This window comes from Macaca nemestrina, chromosome 13 (genome assembly GCF_043159975.1).
Source record: "Macaca nemestrina isolate mMacNem1 chromosome 13, mMacNem.hap1, whole genome shotgun sequence".
In the NCBI taxonomy this organism is placed as follows: Eukaryota; Metazoa; Chordata; class Mammalia; order Primates; family Cercopithecidae; genus Macaca; species Macaca nemestrina.
In genome coordinates, this window is record NC_092137.1 from 68,552,409 (window position 1) to 68,574,288 (window position 21,880).

General features: G+C 37.1%; 1 protein-coding gene and 1 long non-coding RNA gene across 2 annotated transcripts in view; one reads left to right on the top strand and one right to left on the bottom strand.

Annotated features, from left to right (window-relative positions):
- Nucleotides 1–3,580, bottom strand: part of LOC105465186 (protein phosphatase 3 regulatory subunit B, alpha) — a 77,410-nt gene extending 73,830 nt beyond the window's left edge. Inside the window, exon 1 of the mRNA XM_011713459.2 lies at nt 3,545–3,580. Coding sequence (XP_011711761.2) covers nt 3,545–3,565 — 21 coding nt within the window. The 5' untranslated portion in view covers nt 3,566–3,580. The remainder of the gene's footprint in view (nt 1–3,544) is intronic.
- LOC139357887 (uncharacterized) lies at nt 69–17,115 on the top strand. The gene is made up of 3 exons (XR_011611837.1): nt 69–275; nt 9,746–9,833; nt 11,229–17,115. It is a non-coding gene; the product is annotated as an uncharacterized lncRNA (long non-coding RNA).
- Nucleotides 17,116–21,880: the final 4,765 nt, after the last annotated feature.

The following is a 21,880-nucleotide window of genomic DNA, read 5'->3' on the forward strand; positions in this document are numbered from 1 at the left end:
CGGTGACGTCGCGTGGCGGAGCCCTTCCTGTCATGTGGCTGGAGGCGGGCGGGGAAGAAGACAAGGCAGGGAGGGGAAGGAGGAAATGCGAGGGTTCCCGGGAGGGAGGAAGCGCTAGGGGTGCGCGAGTGCTAGCGAAAGGGGGACTTGGGCCCTGGATTGGAAGCTTTGCGGGAGAGGAGGAGCAGAGGAACAGTCTTAGTGTGTCAGAACCACCCGGATGCCGCACCAAAAAAAACCAGGAAAAATCCAAGTCCTGCGAGAGGCAGTCAAAGGTATCTGTGTATCCGTGTACCGACTTGGATCCACTACAGAATTGCACGGCCCCTCAGGACTGCTGTCACCCCGGTGCAGCACCCGCAGGCCCATCTGTAATATGATTTGGCAGAGTCAGGAACCAGGTTGCAAAGACAGGGAAGCGAGCCAAAGCTGGCCGCAGCTCGAGGCATGGGGAAAACCTGGACAAACGAGGAGAAGAGATACTTCCCACTCGCAGAAAGACTTTCCACCCAGCTCTGCATTCCCATAAACCGTCCAGACTCCCCTTTGGCGGAGTCCATCGGTCTTTGTTTAAAAAAAAAAAAAAAATAGATTGCCCGCTTATCCTTTTAGTAGAGCTGTATCCACTCTTGTGGCGATTATCTTCCCAGAAAATTCAGATTACAATAGGAAATTGCATCGAGAAAAACATAAGGAGGAAATTTATGTTTGAGAGAAGAAATAAAGCTGTCAGGGGAGGTGTGATGAGGATAACCAAGAAAACATTTTGCAACTATTTTAACCAGTTACTCCTTTTCAAGCCTTGATAATCGCGCACGCTCTTGTGTGTTTGAGAGTGTGTGTGTGTGTGTGAGAGAGAGAGGATGTTTTCTGAGTGATCGGAAACTCCTTATTGATAAACCCTTTGAGTCGTTTTATAAAAAGCCATTGTGTTTAAAAAAAAAAAAAAAGTCTTAATGCCCCTTATGTGAGAACTTTATTCTTTTTCTGTGCTCATTATTTTTCCATATGATGAGCATGCATTTTTTCTAATAAACGCTCAGCGATGTGCCCTAGGAGTAAATGGTGCCTCTCTCTCTCCCCCGCCCCCACCCGCCCCTCCATGCCTCCCCTCCCCCCTTCAGAAGCTACTTTGCTTCTTTGTCAGGATGAATAAGGAAAAGAACTTAGACATAGCAAGCTATGTCACACAGTGAATGTATCAAGGAAAGGCCAAGAAGGGACACTTTCTTCCACTTTCTTCAACATATTTGATTTAAATATGTTGCTATTTGGTACCAATATATTACAGAACAAGAAAAAGTCCCTAAGCTATATGTGTAACGTTTTCTAGGCATACTATTTAAAATTAGTTTTTTTATCATAAAAAGTGCTTTTTAAGAAAAAGTACTATATGCAAAATTCTTCCTCTCTCAACTGCATTTGTTTGTGTCCCTTGGACATTTTCAGTGAAAATCAAATTATTTTAACTAAGGGGTATGTATTAAGAAGGAATTCGAGCTATTTGGAATACAGTGGATTTAAAACAACCCATAATTTCGTTGTGTTGGAGGCAATTTATACTAGTCCGAATCCAGTAAGATAAGTAAATCCAAAAGGCACCTTTAATAGATTTTTCCTCAAAACGCTGGGGGGAAAAAGTATGATAAGCAGTCATTCTCCTTTTTGTGTCTTTCCATTAAATTTTGGTGTAAAGCTTGGTATAAGTGGGAATAGGTACCAAATAGTCCTGCAGAAGCATACTTATTTTTAAATATGTATGTATCAAATAGCCCTGCTAAAAGCATACATGTTTTTAAATAACTAGATAAATGTATAGGTAATGGACATATCTTTGTGGCTTATTTTTCCTAGAAAATTTAACAAGCTTTTAGATGATTATCAGAAAGAATTACATCCTATAAATTAAAGGGAGAAACACTTAAGACAGAGATGCCAGTTACAAGAATTAGTAACAGGTAGGCATGAGGTGATAAAGGATACCAATGGCAGAGGAAAGGAAAGGCGAATATGAACAACTTGAAGCAAAAATGGACTGGCTATGCAACATAGTAGATGTGTGGAATAGGGAGAAATAAAAGGTGACCAGTTTTCATTTTGATGATAGGAAATAGTGTTACCATTAAGAGAAATGGAGAAGTCCAAAGTTTGACTATTGAGTGAAAAGAGATGAGTTTAGATTTAAAGATTCAAAGTTTTAGTTGCTGATGAGCTATGCCAGTGGAAGCACCCAAATAGAAGCTGAAAGTGCAGGTTAGAAAGGAATAGAGATATGGGAATCAACTGTAAAACAGATTAAAATGAAATCTTCAAAGTTTTCCTTATTTAATTAGTGATAGGAGAAAGAAGAGACCCAGAGATAATAATAAAGCTGCTAGGTAGAAAAAAAATTAAAGGAAAAGAAAGTTTTAAGAAACAGGGTAGACCAGGTCAAGTGGATTACGCCTGTAATCCCAGCACTTTGGGAGGCCAAGGTGAGTGGATCACCTGAGGTCAGGAGTTCGAGATCAGCCTGGCCAAACTGGTTAAACACTGTCTCTACTAAAAATACAAATATTAGCTGGGTGTTTTAGCATGTACCTGTAATCGCAGCTACTTGGGAGGCTGAGGCAGGAGAATCGCTTGAACCTGGGAGATGGAGGTTGCAGTGAGCCAAGATCACACCACCATTGCAGCCTGGGCAACAGAGCAAGACTGTCTCAAAAAAAAAAAAAAAAAGAGGGTAATATTTACAGTCATGTTTGACCATAGGCAGCCAGCCTCAGGCTTCTGTGCCTCCACAATTACCATTAGGAAGTTAGAAATGTCACAGGATATTATTTCCTCCGTAGACCTTTAAGATAATAGTGACATCCAGAAAGTTGCCTTACTCTTAAAGGACTGATCACTGCCATTAATTCATATATAATATTTAAGGGTTGCAGGAGAAACAAATTACCTTTTCTGTAGTTGTCTAAGGTATTCTTTACAGCATTACTCCCCAAATGGCCACTTTTAGTAATGATTATACTTACTAACATCAACTAGAAACTATGTTTGATTTTTCTACTCTTGTACATAGGAAGAAAATGCCAATTAAAAATGAAAGTCAGTTAAAACCACTTGAAGCCAGGCGCAGTGGCTCACACCTGTAATCCCAGCACTTTGGGAGGCCAAAGCGGGCGATTCACGAGGTCAGGAAATGGAGACCATCCTGGCTAACACGGTGAAACCCCATCTCTACGAAAAATACAAAAATTAGCCCGGCGTGGTGGCAGTCACCTGTAGTCCCAGCTACTCGGGAGGCTGATGCAGGAGAATGGCGTGAACCCTGGAGGGGGAGCTTGCAGTGAGCCAATATCACGCCACTGCACTCCAGCCTGGGCGACAGAGCGAGACTCCGTCTCAAAAAACAAACAAACAAACAAACAAAACAAAAAAAAACCCACTTGAAAGCAATGTCTGTTCCTTTTTAAAACGGAAAGTTGGAGGAAACTTCAGCCTCTCCTCTTAGATAAAATGCATGCCCCAGGTTAAGAATTCCAGGTATAAGAATACTTTGTACCTTTTTGCCACATAGTTCCATACCACAAGGTTTCCTTCTCAGTGGACACTGAGATTGCATAGGGAATAGATCACCTTCCTTCCAGAATTCTTTTTTGTAGTGAGGTGAACACGGGAATGTAAGCTAGCCCTCTGCTCCAGGGTGTGGTTGAGAAAGGGTTCCCAGGCACCTGAGATGCCAAGAGAAGTGGGTCATTCCCTTCCTGTTAAGCAGCAGAGGTTTTTGCCAAGGATCTAAATTCCATCTTGGAAACTCATTTCTCCATAGAAACCATTTCACAAAGAGTTCTATAAACAATGGCCTTCCTGCAGAAAGCCTCCTTAAATTATAATGTAGCTGAAATTCTGTATATTTGCTACTAAAAGTTCAATAGTAGAAAATAATAATACTCTTAAATATATGTATCTTTTTGAATTAATGCATTTGGGAAAAAAATGTATTCCAAGTACTAGATGGGTTTTTTTTCTTTAATCGTAAATATAACTACTTTTAAAATTATGGACTGTATGCAACTTTTCCAATTCCTACAAGAGAATTAAGAATATTGAATTTGTTCAAAATTAAGCCTTCTATCACTTACTTTTTAGATGAAATACAAATTAGGACAGTTTTTAAATTAGTTTCCTAATAAAAAAATTATATGGTAAATTAGTTACATAAGTTGTTTCTATACTATGCACTGGAACAAAAAGAAAAGGAAAGAAAAATACTTCATAAGATTTATTCCTAAACCTCTTGCATTCACATCTAATTTTGTGTGTTAGAAGAAAAGTCCACGGTGTTTTTAAACACGGTTTGTTAACTCTCTTTACATAATGAGCTTTATTCTTTTTCTATGCTAATTATTTTTTCATATATAAGTACATTACAGTTGGGTAATTATCTACATAAAAATCTACATAAAAAAGAAAGAGAGGACAGAAATCAGAGAGTTTAAACAGTATAGACCTGGGTTAAGGCAGAACTAAAGGGAGCACCTACATTTGAGTGGCAGAAGGAAAAAGAAGTGATAGGAAAGATGACGAACAAACCAGGGGGTCAGAAGACCCAGTAAAGATACACTGGAAGCTGAAAGGGAGGAATTCAAGATCAAAGGTTGATCAACATCATCTAGTGGCTAGGGGAGTCCAGCAGTGTGGTCAGAGAGGACCAAGACAGATGGAGGTGTCCATTGAGGTGTACTAGATTATGTCATGATGTTGTTTATCTGAATTAAAAGTCTGTCTCATTTATTTGGTCTTTATCACATAAAAGTGAATACCAAGAAAAAGCCTGGTTATTTGGACTTTGATAGGATTTCCATTTTACTAGTTTAGTAAGAGTACTTTATACCATCTTCTTAAACATAACAGAAAATATGATGTAAATGTAAAACAAAACTATTATGGCACTGGAGAATACCTATCTGTCATACTTGTTGACCCACTAATGCATGTATGCACTCAAAACTATCTGCATGCTTAGCTCCACACATGAATCAGTGACTGGAGTAAGACCCTAGTTCTAATCTCACTTCTGGTTCCAGGCCATTCCTGTGTGAATTTTGGATAGTCATCTAGCCTAAGTTGCCTAATGTGATAGTCAATAGCCACTTTTAGCTATTTAGGTTTACATTAATTTAAATGAATAAAAATTCAGTTCTGTCTTGTTAACTACATTTCGAGTGCTCAATAGCTGCATACCTAGTGGCTACGGTATTGGACATTGCAGAAAGTTCTATTGGGCAGTACTCATGTAAGTTCTTTGCCTCAAAGTGTTCACCACCAACCACTAATGTAATGCCTGTTTATTACAAAGATAGGAACGTTTCCAATATAATGAGTTAATTTAAACTACCTTAAGTACTCTTAACAATTTGAACAAACATGCAATTAAAACCCGTTTGGGAAAAAAAAAAAAAAAAGAGGGCCAGGCATGGTGGCTCACACCTGTAATCCCAGCACTTTGGGAGGCCAAGGTGGGCGGATCACGAGGTCAGGAGTTCCAGACCAGCCTGACCAACATGGTGAAACCCCGTCTCTACTAAAAATACAAAAATTAGCCAGGCATGGTGGTGCGTGCCTGTAATCCCAGCTACTCAGGAAGCTGAGGCAGGAGAATCGCTTGAACCTGGGAGGCGGAGGTTGCAGTGAGTTGATACCACGCCACTGCACTCCAGTCTGGGCAACAGCAAGACTCCATCTCAAAAAGAAAAAAAGACAGAAAAATATATTCAAGCAAATGAAAACATACTAATATCAGAAAATATATATTAGATGTTTTATATATGAGAGACTGAAGACAAATGTTAAAGAATATTATCAGTACTTTTACCAAAACCCATGTATTCTTTATTAAAATGTGTCAGTTAAACAATATATTACAATGTAAAAAGATATTTTGCAACAAATGTAATAGAAAATTTTTAATTTATAAAAATATTTTAGCAACTGCATAAAATTAATAGTTAATTTACTTCAGAAATTGTACTTTGTTTTCATGAAAGATTTTTATTTTTCCCTATAATCCAATTTTCACATTTTACCCACAGCCTTAAGATAGATTTCAAGTAGCAATCAGAACACTATAGAAACATTTTTAATGGCCAGGCATGGTGGCTCACACCTATAATCCCAGCACTTTGGGAGGCCAAAGTGGGTAGATCATGAGGTCAGGAGATTGAGACCATCCTGGCCCACATGGTGAAACCCTGTCTCCACTAAAATACAAAAAATTAGCCATGTGTGGTGGCGCACACCTGTAGTCCCAGCTACTTGGGAGGCTGAGGCAGGGGAATTGCTAGAACCCGGGAGGCAGAGGTTGCAGTGAGCCAAGATCGCACCAACGCACTCCAGCCTGGTGACAGAGCAAGACTCCATCTCAAAAAAGAAAAAAGAAAAATTTTAAAATGCAGAGGGCATGTGGTAAGGGATATTTGGGTCACCTCACAACAATTCTTAAGAAATCTTTAATAAAGGATTAGGATTTCAGTTGTTTATTCTATCTAAAAATATAAGAATAGCATTTCTTAGTACTGAATCAGGACTTTGTGCATGAACATACTGAATCCAGTTCTTTCAATTGTCAAAATTTTTCTCAGGGAACTTTGATGGTAGACTGTGGCTTCCAAAGAAAAAATAAGAGTACAAGCTATTTTTGGAAGGAAAGAAAATGAGTAAACTAGTCAAAGAAGATTGGTTTGGTGTAGAATATTCATTCATTAGCTTAACTCATCTGATACTTGAAAAGGTATATACTCCAGGATCAGGCTGACCACTAGAAAAGGGAACGTTATTTTCAAACTATAACTCACATGTACTAGGGATTAATTGGTTTTGGATGGCAGACCTCAAAAGTCCCCACTGACTCCTCTTGGGAATAAGGAGCCAATGCCACTGCAGTGCCATTCAGTTGTGAGTAAACAATGATGAGAACATAACTTAGGGTGGCATTTTCTAGGTGGGGATGTATACAGAGCAGGGGACACTGAGGCCATATATTAGGCATTAGTAATATATGTCTTTGTAGGACATGTCTTTGCATGTCCTTTACTTCTGTTGTTTCCACTAGAAGAAAGTACTCTGAACATTGTGCTATTGTTTTTGAGTAAGCCTGTTTCTCTTTCGCCTGACTCTGGACACTGCATAATTGTTTAGTGGCATAAATGGAATAGCTTAATTCTGAAATATCCTTAGGGGAAACAGTATTGGATCATTAACATGGTTATTATAGAAGATGTTTTAAATATGGAAAAGGGTAAAGAAAGGAAAACCGTCTGTAATCGTAACACCATAATCATTATTTATATTTGGATGTACAGTCAATCATATATATATATAATGTATAGCGATGTATTTATTGGTGATATACTGTTTTATTAAATGCTTTTCCACTTAATATTTGGGGAATGTTCCTTACATCTTTCAATATTCTTTATGAATATTTTTTATTTTGTATATCCAATTATATTACTATATGCCTTAATTTATTTAACAAATCCCTTATAAATTTTGATTTTGGTTGTTTTCAGTTTTTTTCTGTTATAGACAATGATATGTTTATCTTTGACAAGGTCCCACTTTGTGGCCAGGCTGGAGTGCACTGACACAATTGCAACTCACTGCAGCCTCAGCTTCCTGAGCTCAAGCAGTGCTCCCTCCTTAGCCTCACAAGTAGCTGGGACCGCAGGTGCGTGCCACCATACCCGGCTAACTTTTGTATTTTTTTTGTAGAGAGGGGGTTTTGCCATGTTGCCCAGGCTGGTCCCAAACTCCTGAGCTCAAGAAATCAGCCTTCCTCAGCCTCCTAAAGTTCTGGGGCTATAGGTGTGGGCCACTGCACCCAGCCAGGCATAAAGATTTTTTAAAGTTTGTGCCCCCGTAAATTTGTACACCCATATAGGCTGAATAATAGCGGTACTAATATATAACCCAAATATTACCATCTTTAACCTAATTATTTATTTTATTCTTACAACTACTGCATTCCTAGCACTCAACCTGAATTCAGGCACCACAACCCTATTACTATCCCGTGCCTGAAACAAACTGACATGACTAATATCCATAATTTTATCAATTTTATTATCCCTAGCAGAATCCCCATTAACAGGATTCTTGCCTAAATGAATTATCCAAGAATTTACAAAAAACAAGAAGCACCCATTTTCCCACAACTATACAAACTATATATTGATATTTCCTTTAAATGTAGGCTTTTAAACAAGTGGCATCTCATCTTAATTTGCATTTCTTGGTTTTATGGTAATATTGAACAGTTTTCCAAAGTTTTGACCTTTTACATCAACCACTAAGAATATATCCCTGTGACTTACCTGTTCAGTGCCCACTTTTCTTGGGGAAATTTGTCTATACATTTTGTATATGAAGGATATGATCCCCATACATTTGTTAGGATGATTCTGCCAAGTTTATAGTTTGACTTTTGATTCCATTTGTGGCATTTTTGAAGTTTATTTTTCATCCTGTGTATGGGAGAAAATACAACATATGGATGACAACTAAAAAGCTCATATCCTTAATATATAGGTATCCTAGTTAATTAAGAACTATTTTTTCTTATTATTAATCTATGACTTCTATGCTGAAAATTGCATGTATATATATTCAATGACTAGACTTGAAGGCAAAATAGTAAATTAATGAAAACTTTTGCTTATGGAACATGGGTTAATTCTTACTTGACATTGCCTACTTTATCTACTATTGAATAATTAATCTGATTCATCAAAAACTTCATTTTTACCTTAAAAATAAGCAAAACTAATTTATCAATCATTTTTTCAATGAAGGGTCAAATGAAGTATGCAAATACTACATTAAGGCCACATAATGAGCTACCCATACAACTGACAAATGACGTCTTCAGAGATTTTTTTAAAAACAATTGAAGATAATATGGTCTGAAAATGTCATATGATATAGGGTCAACTGCATGTGTTATTTTGTTATAATTTGTATCAATAACACACATAAACCACAAATGCATTGGTTATAAAATGTTTATATGTCATATACATTGCTTTACAGCGTTTCTCTGTCCAAGCACATACACCATTCTAAAAATTATGCAAAATTTTTTTGGGAGGCTGAGGCGAGTGGATCATGAGGTCAGGAGATCGAGACCATCCTGCCTAACATGGTGAAAACCCATCTCTACTAAAAATACAAAAAATTAGCCAGGCATGGTGGCAGGCACCTGTAGCCCCAGCTACTTGGGAGACTGAGGCAGGAGAATGGCATGAACCCGGGAGGCGGAGCTTGCAGTGAGCCAAGATCGCGCCACTGCACTCCAGCCTGGGTGACAGAGCGAGACTCCATCTGAAAATGAAGAAAAAATTATGCAAAATTTTATATTATGTTGTTCTTTCTCTCCATGGTACCCTAAGTAAAGCAATTGACAGAAAATAAAACCAGCCACTCATTTGTACCTAAAGTTAACTGCAATGTTGTTCCTCTATATCTGTGTTCTATGAATGTAATAGAAGGATTTGCTTCAACAAAAGTAATATCATAACTAGATATAGTTACAAGTCTGATTTAAATTCTAAGTAGTTAATTCCTTCTGTTTTCCTGGTAGAACAGATTCTTCCTTGTGCAATATTCTAAATTAGAAATATCTTTTATAAGAAAGAATTGACTGCTTATATCAGTTCTCTTTGTAATAATTAAACTTGTCATATACATTTGTTTTTTATTTTAGGGCAAACTTGTTGGAACCAAACTCAAAATATTCACTAGCATATTATCTACAATGCTGTTCTTCCAGGAAAATAAGAGTAATCAAAAAGGTATATTTTGAAGAAATGTAGTTGTAGAAATAAATACATATGATGTAATTTCTGCATATATGATATTGTAAATTGTTAAGGTATAGTAAATGAGCCATGCCTCCTTGTTCAAAATTATATCACAAAAATTAATCAGTGTGCTTTAAAAAATAGTCTACTCTTTTGAAAAGAATTTATAACTTTGTATAAGATACATACAATTTATAATATTGTAAGTAGAACTTATTTTTGCATAAATGGCAAATTGCACTAGTGCTAAAATTCTCAAGGTCAGAGCTGAAAATTGCACTGTAAATGCATTTTGTGCATTTTATCAGAATAAGGAAGTTGGTTGCATTTCTAAGAAAATATTTAAAAGTGTGTATTTTTGAATAAAAATGAAATGTTTGGTAAATGAGTTTTTTTTTTCAGTGAATGCTACATGTTCTTTGATTTTTAAAGAGCATGTTCATTTCCTCACAAAATCAAAAAGTTCTGTTAACCACTCAAGTGACAAATCTGAAGGAAGAGAGGCATTAACATGTAAACAAATTACCTATATTAAAAAAAAGTAGAGTTTCAGGGCCCATTCCACTTTAGGCACAAATTTTGTCAATGGTGATTTTGCTTAGTTTCAATTTGTTTTTCCCATTATATATTAAAATTGCTGCTCATTTTAGTTCCAAGACATCACTATAGTCATTAGTTACCCTGCCTAAGAAGAAAAGATTCTTACTTTTACTATAAATCAGTGTCTTTACGATTAGCAGGGCCCTGTGTCTTTTCCCATTGTCAGCATCTGTATAAGGGTGGTTTGCCAAGAAAAAAAAAGACTTTTCAAAAAACAATGGGGAATAGTGAAGTGTGAAGAATGAAGAAGCAATAGAGCCTCCAGCATAACGATTACAATCAGGTCCTTCCAGAAACTCATGCTGGAGCTGTATGCTTTCTGGCCATCATCCCTCCTTTCTTGCCTACACTAATCTCAAATTCTGAGCTTTGAAATCCCCACCCTACACCTGTTTCCAACCCAGTCTTCTATCCTTGCTTCTTTTTATGAGATCCTATAAAGCACTGAAATTAGCAATTATAGTGGATCTACCCAAGAGCCAGAGGATGGTTTTATTTGCAGAAAGCAGGTAACAGAAAGCACTTTAAAATTGATTGTGTTGTCTACAATGTTGTGTAAACATTTGGTATGACTGAACAGAACCTCCCCTGTTAGGTAATTGGATAAATTACAAAGTAAGAGTACTGCCCACTGTGATATTTTGTAATCTGCTTTTCGTTTAAAAAACTGATGTTATAGAAAAAAGACCTTTCTTCTAACTTAGAAACATTAGACCCTATGGTCCTTCTTTAAATGTGATTACATTTCCTATTTTTAATCTTTTTTTTTTTTTTTTTTGGCGACAGGGTCTCACTCTGTCACCCTGGCTGGAGTGCAATGGTACAATCTCGGCTCACCGCAACCTCCACCTCCCAGGTTCAAGTGATTCTCGTGCCTCAGCCTCCCCAGTAGGTGAGATTACAGGTGCGTGCCACCACACCTGGCTAATTTATGTAATTTTAGTAGAGACATGGTTTTACCATGTTGGCCAGAATGGTCTTGAACTTCTGATCTCAAGTGATCTGCCTGCCTCAGCCTCCCAAAGTGCTGAGATTACAGGTATGAGCCACCACACCCAGCTTATTTTTATCTAAGTTACACAGCAACACAAGAAACTCTTCTTAATGGTATATCATAAAGAGAGATTGCATAAAATGAAACACTGCATAATGGTATTCATTTTAAATTAAATCTAAATATGTAAATATCCAAGGTCTAATTAGTAATGGATATTCTTAGTGTACAGTAAAACTGCATTAATCTGGACACCAAAGATGTTGAATCATTTGCCTTTAGCAGATGCTTTGAGAAAAAGATTAGTCTTTGGAGACCTAAACAAAAAGATCCTGGTGTTCAAAGGATGTGTTTAAGAATAAGGATTTATGAAGTTGAGGTCATGAGAGGAGTCTCAGAAGACTCAAATCAAGGAGTGGTAGAGATGGGCATGTTCTTAGAGTAACTTAGGCGTTGGCTAAAAAAGATCTACAGGATGTTTAGACAGTGATGGGTAGGCAGGTTAGACACTATGAACACTGAGTTTAAGAACTTTGAACCACAACAGCATACTCCAGGACCCAATATTGGTGGAGAAGCATTGAGAGATCTGAGCCTGGCTGGTTAGCGTGGAACGAAGAATCACAGGTATGGCTGGAAGAGCGTGGGAATGAGTATTCATAGTTTATAAAGACACAATTTTAAGCACTTTGAAGCCTCTACCATGTACTATTTTTAAGTCTTCTCAGTTGACTGAGTCTAAGAAGAGTGGAGATTAAGTGCTGGGGCTGGAAGTTTAACCTAGATCTGTGTGACTCCAAAACCCAACCTTTTCACCACTATGTTATACTGCCACTTGGTGCATAACTATGGGGCGGCGGGGGGCAGGGGGTGCGGGTGTGCATACACATGCATTATACATTTCATTATATATTTCATTTTCTTTTTAAAATAAAATAGGATCATGCTGTTTTGTAACTGTTTCTCTCATCAAATCTTGTGTTCACGTAACGCATTAAGTTTTGGAGAGCTCTGGTAACAGTGGTTCAAGGTACCTGAACCTAAGCCTAAGAACCATGTGTAAATAAAAGCCAATTCCCTCCGTAAAGAACAGTACCAGAAGGTCATACTAAAGCTACTTGGGCAATTTGTCTGTCATCCAATAAGCCCAGAAGTTGCCTTGAGAAAAGAAATAGTGGTCCAATTTCTTTGACTTTGTCAAAACAGTCAAATCATGGAGACATTTTAAGACATTCATGACCACAAATTCACCAATATTTTCTCATTTAGAACATTTTGGGCTATTATGTAGAAATGGCAGAAATACAATCTTCTCTATTGTTTCCAAACAAGTTTCTGCTCATTAGATGATATTATGCAATAGTAAATTTTTTAAGAATTACAATATTGCTTATACAATAAATAAATAAGTGTATTTCCAAGATATATGGGAAGCAGATATGTGGAGTAAGAAAATGATCTTTTAAACTGTCGTTTTTTGTTTAAACCACAATCTTGCTTTGGTTCCATTGCTTGAACATGTAATCCTGCCAAATACTGTTTTGTTATTTCAAAGTTGTTGGTTGTATATATGAAATACGACATTGAAATAAAATCTGAGAAGTAATTAAAATGAAAATCTGAGAATAAGGTAGTGAAATGAAAATCTGAGCAGAAAAAGGTTTTAAAAATCCATTTTTATTACTCATATCTCCAGTTTCACAAGTTTAACTGTTACTCTTTTAATAAAATCCATAAAGCCCATTATAGAGATCAAAAGAGGCAATAAGCAGCTCATAAATGAAACAGCCTAAAAAAGGAAACATATTATAAGAAAACATAGAATAGGGAGAGGTTTTGTTTTGTTTTGTTTTGTTTTATGGCCTTTGTACAGACTTCTCTTATCTGGAAAGGCTACTAGAGCATTTGGGATGTGGGTGAGGTCATGTTATAGGTTAAAGCCTTTATTTTTAAAGGAATGATTTACTTACTATTTGTTATTAATAAGGTCATTATTGAATAAAGCCAGAGATCTCAGTGATTTTTGAAATGTGAAAACATTTCATTACTTTCTATTGAACATTATCATTTGTATTTCACACTTTCTAATACAGAAAGCTAAAAGAAATACCTTCTTCCTCAAAACTACATTATCCTTAACTGATAACTATTCAAAAAGTCCATTTTAATTTTTTTGAAAGTCTTTCTTTAAAAGCTAGATGATAATAAGTTGTACTATGGTGATACATTGGTTTTAGACACAAATTTCATTTAAAACTTAGATTTCATATTTGGAACTTTTTATCAGGTTGATTCTGTACTTGAGATGCTATCCACATTTTGAAGTTGTTCTTAATTTATAATGGTAAGGGAACTTTTTAAATCGAGGTAAACAATTTGTTCCTAAATAAAAACAGACTAAACTTGATTATCAAAATCTTAGCATGGCAAGCTTTCATTTATTTACAATAACAATATAAATAATTATCCTTAAATGTGACATAATTTTTTTAAAAAACAACATACATGTGACGTCCTAGCCAGATCAATCAGACAAGAGAAAAAATAAAAGGCATCCAAATTTTAAAAGAGGAAGTCAAATTATTTGCTAGCAATATGATCTTATACCTAGAAAACTTTAAAGACTCCTCCAAAGACTCCTAGATTTAATAAGTGATTTAGTAACATTTCAAGATACAAGATCAGTGTTTACAAATCAGTTGCTTTTTTTTTTTTTTTTTTTGAGACCAAGTCTCGCTCTGTCACCCCAGCTGGAGTGCAGTGGTGAGATCTCGGCTCACTGCAAGCTCCGCCTCCCAGGTTCATGCCATTCTCCTGCCTCAGCTGGGACTACAGGCGCCCGCCACCACGCCCGGCTAATTTTTTGTATTTTTAGTAGAGATGGGTTTTCACCGTGTTAGCCAAGATGGTCTCGATCTCCTGACGTCATGATCTGCCCACCTCGGCCTCCCAAAGTGCTGGGATTACAGGCGTGAGCCACCGCGCCCGGCCCAGTTGCATTTTTATACACCAATAACAACCAAGCTAAGAACCAAATCAAGAAGTCAATTCCATTTAGGATAGCTACAAAAAACAAAACAAAACAAAAAACCCCGCACAAGATTCCTAGGAATGTATTTAACCAAGAAGGTGAAAGATCTCCACGAGGAAAATTATAAAACATTGATGAAGGAAATTGTAAATGACACAAATAAATGGAAACATCCCATGCTCATGGATTGGAAGAATCAATATTGTTAAAATGGCCATATTTTCTAAAGCAGGGCAATCTACAGATTCAATGCAATTCCTATCAAAATACCAACTTCATTGTTTCACAAAATTAGAAAAAAACAATTCTAATATTAATATTAACCAAAAAAGATCCCAAATAGCCAAAGTAATCCTGAGCACAAAGAACAAAGCTGGAGCCATCACATTAATGGACTTCAAATTATATTACATGGCAAGAGTAACCAAAACAGGATGGTACTAGTTTAAAAATAGACACATAGATCAATGCAACAGTATAGAGAATTTGGAAATAAAGCCACTTACCTACAGCCAACTGGTCTTTGACAGGATTGGCAAAAGCATACATTGGGGAAGGGACATGCTATGCAATAAATGGTGCTGGGAAAATGTGGACTGCCATATGTAGAAGAATGAAAGTGGAACCCTATCTCTCACCATATATAAAAATTAAGATGGATTAAATATTTAAATATAAGACCTGAAAATATAAAAATACTAGAGGTAAACCTAACCAAAAACTTTTCCCAACATTGGCCTTGGCAAAGAATTCATGACTAAGACCTCAAAAGCAATTGCTACAAAACCAAAAATAGACAAATGGGACTTGATTAAACTAAAAACTTTTGCACTGCAAAATAAGTAACAGAGTGAACAGGCATCCTGAACAATGGTAGAAAATATTTGCAAACCATGCACCAGACAAGGGACTAATATCCAGAATCTACAAGGGACTCAGACAACTCAACAACAACAAAAACCAAGTAACCTCATTAAAAAGTGGGCAAAAGACATAAGCAGACATTTTTCAAAAAGAGACATATAAATGGTCAGCATCACTAATCATCAGAGAAATGCAAATTAAAATCACAATGAGATATTATCTTACATCAGTCAGAATGGCTATTTTAAAAAAACAGATGTTGGCAAGAAAAGGGAACACTTATACACTGTTGGTGGGAATGTAAATTAGTATAATCTCTATGAAAAACAGTGTGGAGATTTCTCAAAAAACTAAAAATAAAACTACCATTTGATCCAGCAATCCCACTACTGGGTATATACCCAAATGAAAGGAAATCATTATGTCAAAAAGATACCTGCACTTGTAGGTATCTATGGCACTATTCACAATTGCAAAGATATAGAATCAACCTAAGTTTCCATCAGTGGATGATTGGATAAAGAAAATGTGGTGTATATCTATACCATATATACTTAGCCATAAAAAAGAATGAAATCATGTCTTTTGCAGCAACATGGATGGAACTGGAGGCCATTATCTTAAATGAAATAACTCTGAGAGTCAAATACCACATATTCTCATTTGTGAGAGCTAAAAACTATGTACACATTGACATAGAGTTTAGAAGAACAGACACTGGAGATGGGAGGACAGGAGGGTTGGGAAGAAAGTGAGGGATGAGAAATTACTTAATGGGTACAACATACACTATTTGGATGATGGTTACACTAAAATCCCAGACTTCATTACTATGTAATTTATCTATGTATCAAAACTACACTTGTATCCCCAAATTTATACGAATAAAAAAATGGGCCTCTGAATTTGGGACACCAGACTTTGATAGCCTAAGAATATATCTCTATTTTGATTTGTATAGTTCAAAATTATCAAGTGTATATATTTTAAGTCGCTTACAGTTTTCAAAAGAAACACTTTGTGCTTGTGGTGTTGTGGCTTCTATATATGGATTGAGTAGAACATCATATAGATGTCCTTCTCACAGTAACACAGTTGGAGGATGGCAGGCCTGTAATTAAGGAGGAGTGATGTTTAAAACTGAATTCAATGCAGTTAGCTTTTGTCATCATCCTAAAATGTATCAAACATCAGTTAATATATGATGTTTACTTGAAGGACAAATCCCTCAGAAATGCTCACAGAGGCTGGTTGAGGATCAGTCCTAAACATCATTAAATCCTGTTTTGGTATTTTAACAATCATTCTTTGAATCTGATTTCTCCTCTTTGGCTTTTTCAAATGTGTTTGAATTAAGATCACTCATTGGTTTATCAGACTTGTAAGATGAGAAAGGGGGTCCCGAGGTGGGTGCAGTGGTGCAGATGTGTAGTCTCAGTTAACTGTGAGGCTAAGGCAGGAAGAATGCTTGAGCCCAGGAGTTCAAGGCTGCAGTGCGCCATGATGGTACATGTGAATAGCCACTGCACTTGAACATGGGCAACAGAATGAGATCTGGTCTCTTAAAAATAAGAGAGTTCTTACGAAAGGAAGTAATCAATGCATTCTTAAAATCAGATAATGTATTTTATTAATACAGAGGTTGGTGAATCAAATTCAGGTCTTTAAGTTTTCTGTATTTTGCTCTGCATTTTCTTAGTCCTTTCAGGGGAACAAACTAAAACTTTGCCCCAATTTCTCCACCATGTGGATAGAGCAATCACAGCACATTTTGGGGTCCCAGTCCGTTGGTAGGATATAATTTTTTTTTTTTTTTTTTGAGACGGAGTCTCGCTCTGTCGCCCAGGCTGGAGTACAGTGGCGCGATCTCGGCTCACTGCAAGCTCCGCCTCCCAGGTTCACGCCATTCTCCTGCCTTGGCCTCCCGATTAGCTGGGACCACAGGCGTCCACCACCACGTCAGGCTAATTTTTTTTTTTGTTTTTAGTAGAGACGGGGTTTCACTGTGTTAGCCAGGATGGTCTCAATCTCCTGACCTCATGATCTGCCCGCCTTGACCTTCCAAAGTGCTGGGATTACAGACGTGAGCTGACCAAATATAAATATTGTTAATGTGAACTTGAATTAAAAATGGCTTTTTAAAGTGAGCAAAAAGTCCAGTGCAGTGGCTCATGCCTATAATCCCAGTGACTCTAGAGGCTGAGGCTGGAGGATCTCTTGAGCCCAGAAGTTTGAGGCTGCAGTGAGCCACGATTGTGCCACTGCACTTTAGCCTGGGCAACAGAGCCAGACCTCCACTCTAACAAAAAATTTTTCTTTTGTTTTTGAGACAGTCTCACTCTGTTGCCCAGGCTAGAGTACGGTGGCATGATCTTGGCTCACTGCAACCTCCGCTTCCCAGGCTCAAGTGATTCTCATGCCTTAGCCTCCCAAGTAGTTGGGATTACAGTGCGTGTCACCATGCCCAGCTAATTTTTGTATTTTTTTGTACAGACAGGGTTTCACCATGTGTTTCACCATGTTGCCCAGACTGGTCTCGAACTCCTGACCTCAGACGATCGGCCCACCTCAGCCTCCCAAAGTCCTGGGATTACAGGCATGAGCCACCATGCCCAACCCAAAAAAGTTTTCTAAAAATCACAGTTCCTCTCTGGGATGCGTTTTTCTCATCTCTAAACTGAGAAACTTGGAAGAGATGAAGGCTAGGCTTCATCCCTTCCACTTCTAAAGGTCTATGCTTCTATTTTTTCCAACAGACCTTTTGAAACCTAGCAGGGCAAAACCAGGCAAGGTCCAATTGCAGCCTCTAAGAGGAACACAGAAGAGCCTCTTAATTTCTTGGGCTCAGCAACCGCAACCATTTTATTTCAGGATATTATTTTAGTCTTCTGGCTACAGAACTGAATTTCCAACCTGAATCACATGGATCAATGTCAGAGTGAATTAGGCATTCTTATTCAAAATGGACATGTGAACATATATTTTAAAAATAAATCTAAATAATATACCAATATAAAAAAGTTCCCAAAACAATTTTTTTTTTTTTTTTTTTTTTTGAGATGGAGTCTCGCTCTGTCGCCAGGCTGGAGTGTGGTGACACAATCTCGGCTCACTGCAACCTCCGCCTCCCAGGTTCAAGTGATTCTCCTGCCTCAGCTTCCTGAGTAGCTGGGACTACAGGCACATGCCACCATGCCCAGCTAATTTTTGTATTTTTTAGTAGAGATGGGGTTTCACCATATTGGCCAGGATGGTCTCGATCTCTTGACCTTGTGATCCACCCACCTTGGCCTCCCAAAGTGCTGGGATTTCAGGCGTGAGCCACCGCACCCGGCCACAAAGTGATTTTTAAAAGGGAAGACAGGTAAATGGATCATCATGTGTGCCTGTAATCACCATTTACCTGGAAGGCTGAGACAGGAGAATCATTTGAGCCCAGGAGTTCAAGGCCGCAGTGAGCTATGATTGTGCGACTGCACTGCAGCCTGGGTGACAAAGCAAGACCTGGTCTCTAAAAAAAATTTAAAAATAAAATTTTGTAAAAAGGATCATCGGATATCTCTGAATCACAAATTGCTTTTATTCCTGGGAATAAGACAAAACCACCAAACCTCCAAACATCCAAAGACAGCATTCAAAGATGCCTTTTGCAATTTCAAAAGATCCTTATTTCTGCCATGATGCAGCTAATAGAATATGTACAGGGGCTCTTTCTTTCTTTCTTTCCTTCTTTCTTTCTTTCTTTCTTTCTCTTTCTTTCTTTCTTTCTTTCTTTCTTTCTTTCTTTCTTTCTTTCTTTCTTTCTTTTTCTTTGAAGGAGAAAGGTCACTTGTAGATTAGACTTTAATGTTTCAAGAGATTCCTTGGCATAGAAATTATTTTCAATGCCCAGAATGATGGAGGAATAGAAGATAAATGGGAGGGAAAATGGTTTGGATATATTTAGAAATAAAGATCTTCTAAAATAGCAAACACAAAAGGAGAACTAGTGGTAATTTTTATGTAATTGTTGAAGATGTTTAAAGGCTTTGTTGTCTTTCTTCACTTACGACCAAATTATTTTCTAAGTTGTTAAAACTCAAAATACTTAATTTTTCCTATATGTCCTTTACATGCATTAAATTATTATGTAATAATTTTATTGAAGATTCAATCAGCAACACAGTAACAGTAAATGCATGGTACAAGACCTCATATTATAAATCATACTTAATGTATGGTATCAAAAATAAATTCACAACCTAACAACCAATCTGAAATCTAACTTCTCGTTGGAGGAATGAGATGTATTTTAATGATAGGTAATTGATTAGGTTTAATAACGAATTTAGAAAGCTTCCAGTTTGCCAGCAGTCTAAGTTATAACTAGGGCATACCAGCAAAAGGTAGCACTGGAATTAACACACAGACTCAAATGTTAGTTCACCCACATTCTGCCTACTATCCCTTCTCCTCCTGAACTACACCCCCATGTGTCTTTTGCATACAGAGCTCTCTTTGAAGCCAGCAAGTGTTTCATGCGTGGGAAATCAGGGGAATCAAAGCTACCTTATACAAAAGCATATGGTTAGGAGGGCAGGGGATGCTGAAAAACACTGCATACATACTTACAGTCTCCCTATGGGGAGCTCCTCTGACTATGAGACCCTCAAGTTTTGCATTTCTTATGCCTACGGTGTTTAAATTGGTGGCCTCAATTTTATAACACCAGGGTTTGTTTTCACATTTAGTTCCCTGGGATTTTTTTAAACTGACTTTGACAAAAAGGAAAAAAAGGAAAAGAGAGTGCAAAATAGGAAAAGAAGGCAGGGAGTGGAGAAAGAATAAATCATTATGCAGCTCTCAGCCCCCACAGGGAAACAGCAGTACAAACCCACAGATCCAGAATTGTCAAGCAATGGGGCTGTTTGTTTACAAGTCACAGAATCCGTTACGTAACTAGGGAAGTTAAAGAAACCTGGTGATTGTGTGACAGACCGATTCTTTTGAAACAGTCAAGAGACTTCATCTCTGAAATAGATTCATGCAGATGTTGTTTTCTTATTTTTAGTTGCTCTATAAATTTAGTTTTTGAGTTTTCCATGTAGATAATGACCCCTTATTCTTTATTATTTTTATTAAATACTTTAAAACACTTTCTTACCATGGGAGTTTCTAAAGTATCAGCATGCATTTTTAAGGGAAATTGGAATAGCTTTTTATCTTCTGACGTATTATGTTGGTAAAAAAGTAATTGCGGTTTTTGCCATTGAAAGTAAGGGCAAAACCACAATTACTTTTGTACCAACCTAATAGAACTCCTGTCTGATTTAGCAGGAAAAATGTATTACATGACCAATAGATCAGTTCTAGATTCTGTCCACCCTTCACCCCATTACTTCTTCTTTAAAAAAAAATTCTTTTTACTTTTATTCTCAAAGGAGGTGATCTTCTTTTTTTAATTGATGGTTTTTTGTTTGTTTGTTTGTTTGTTTAATTCTGGGACCATAAAGTGTTTATAAGATGCAGACCTTTAAAAATATTTCCATGTAAGCCAGGAACAGTCGCTCGCCCTTGTAATCCCAACAATTTGGGAGGCTGAGGCAGGAGGATCGCTTGAGGCCAGGAATTTGAGACCAGCCTGGGCAACATAGCAAGACCTCATCTTTAAAAATATAAAACGTATTTCCATGTAAATACATTTTTTTTAGATCTGAGACAGTGTAAAAATTTCAACTCTAAAGAAAAAAATTAGAAAATCAAATGCTTTAAATAAATCATCATATTGGGTTATAGTAAATTTAATAAATAAGTTATTCTCAATAAACGTCTTAGATAAGAAAGTTTTTATGATCTCTTTTGTTGATATCTGCATTTATATTTAATACACTTTAAAAATGTGATTTTTTTCCTGAAAACTTATAGCCACATTTCAGTGCTATATTAGTAAAAACGCGAATCGACTCTGAAAGATTATAATTAATCAACTTCTGATAGCAAATTAAACTAAAACTATTGAGGTTGCAAAGTCAGTAACTTTATGAGACATTGTTTTTCCTCATTCAGCTAACTCATTCTTCAGTGGGGTCAGTTTGGTGTCATATGTTACTCCATGGGGAAAAATCCCAAGGGGATTGATGGAGAAGGAAAAATCCTAAGGGGATTAATGGAGAAGAATTATGTTTTTCACCAGGCAGAAAAAAGCCCTGAATTCGGTCCCTCAGGAATCTTCTCAGGGTGTTTTCTGCTAATGGTACCAGAGCCCTATGGCCCTATGGTGCCAGAACTCTATCAGTTCCAGGAGGGAACTGCGCCACTGAGACTCAATACCCAGAAGGCTGCTCAGCTCTTGTTCCTGCTACAATAGACACTGAGAATACGGATTAAAGCCTCTTTAGTCTTTTGAGGTATGTGAGGAATGGCTATTTTGTTTTTGTTTAATTAGGGTCTTGGTATAGAGCAGGACAGTTAGTCGCCTATGTCCTTCTGTCCAATTTAAAGGTAGGGCTGAGTTGATTCACTGTCTAGAGATTAGTAGTGCAATGAACTACAATTAAACAATAATAATAA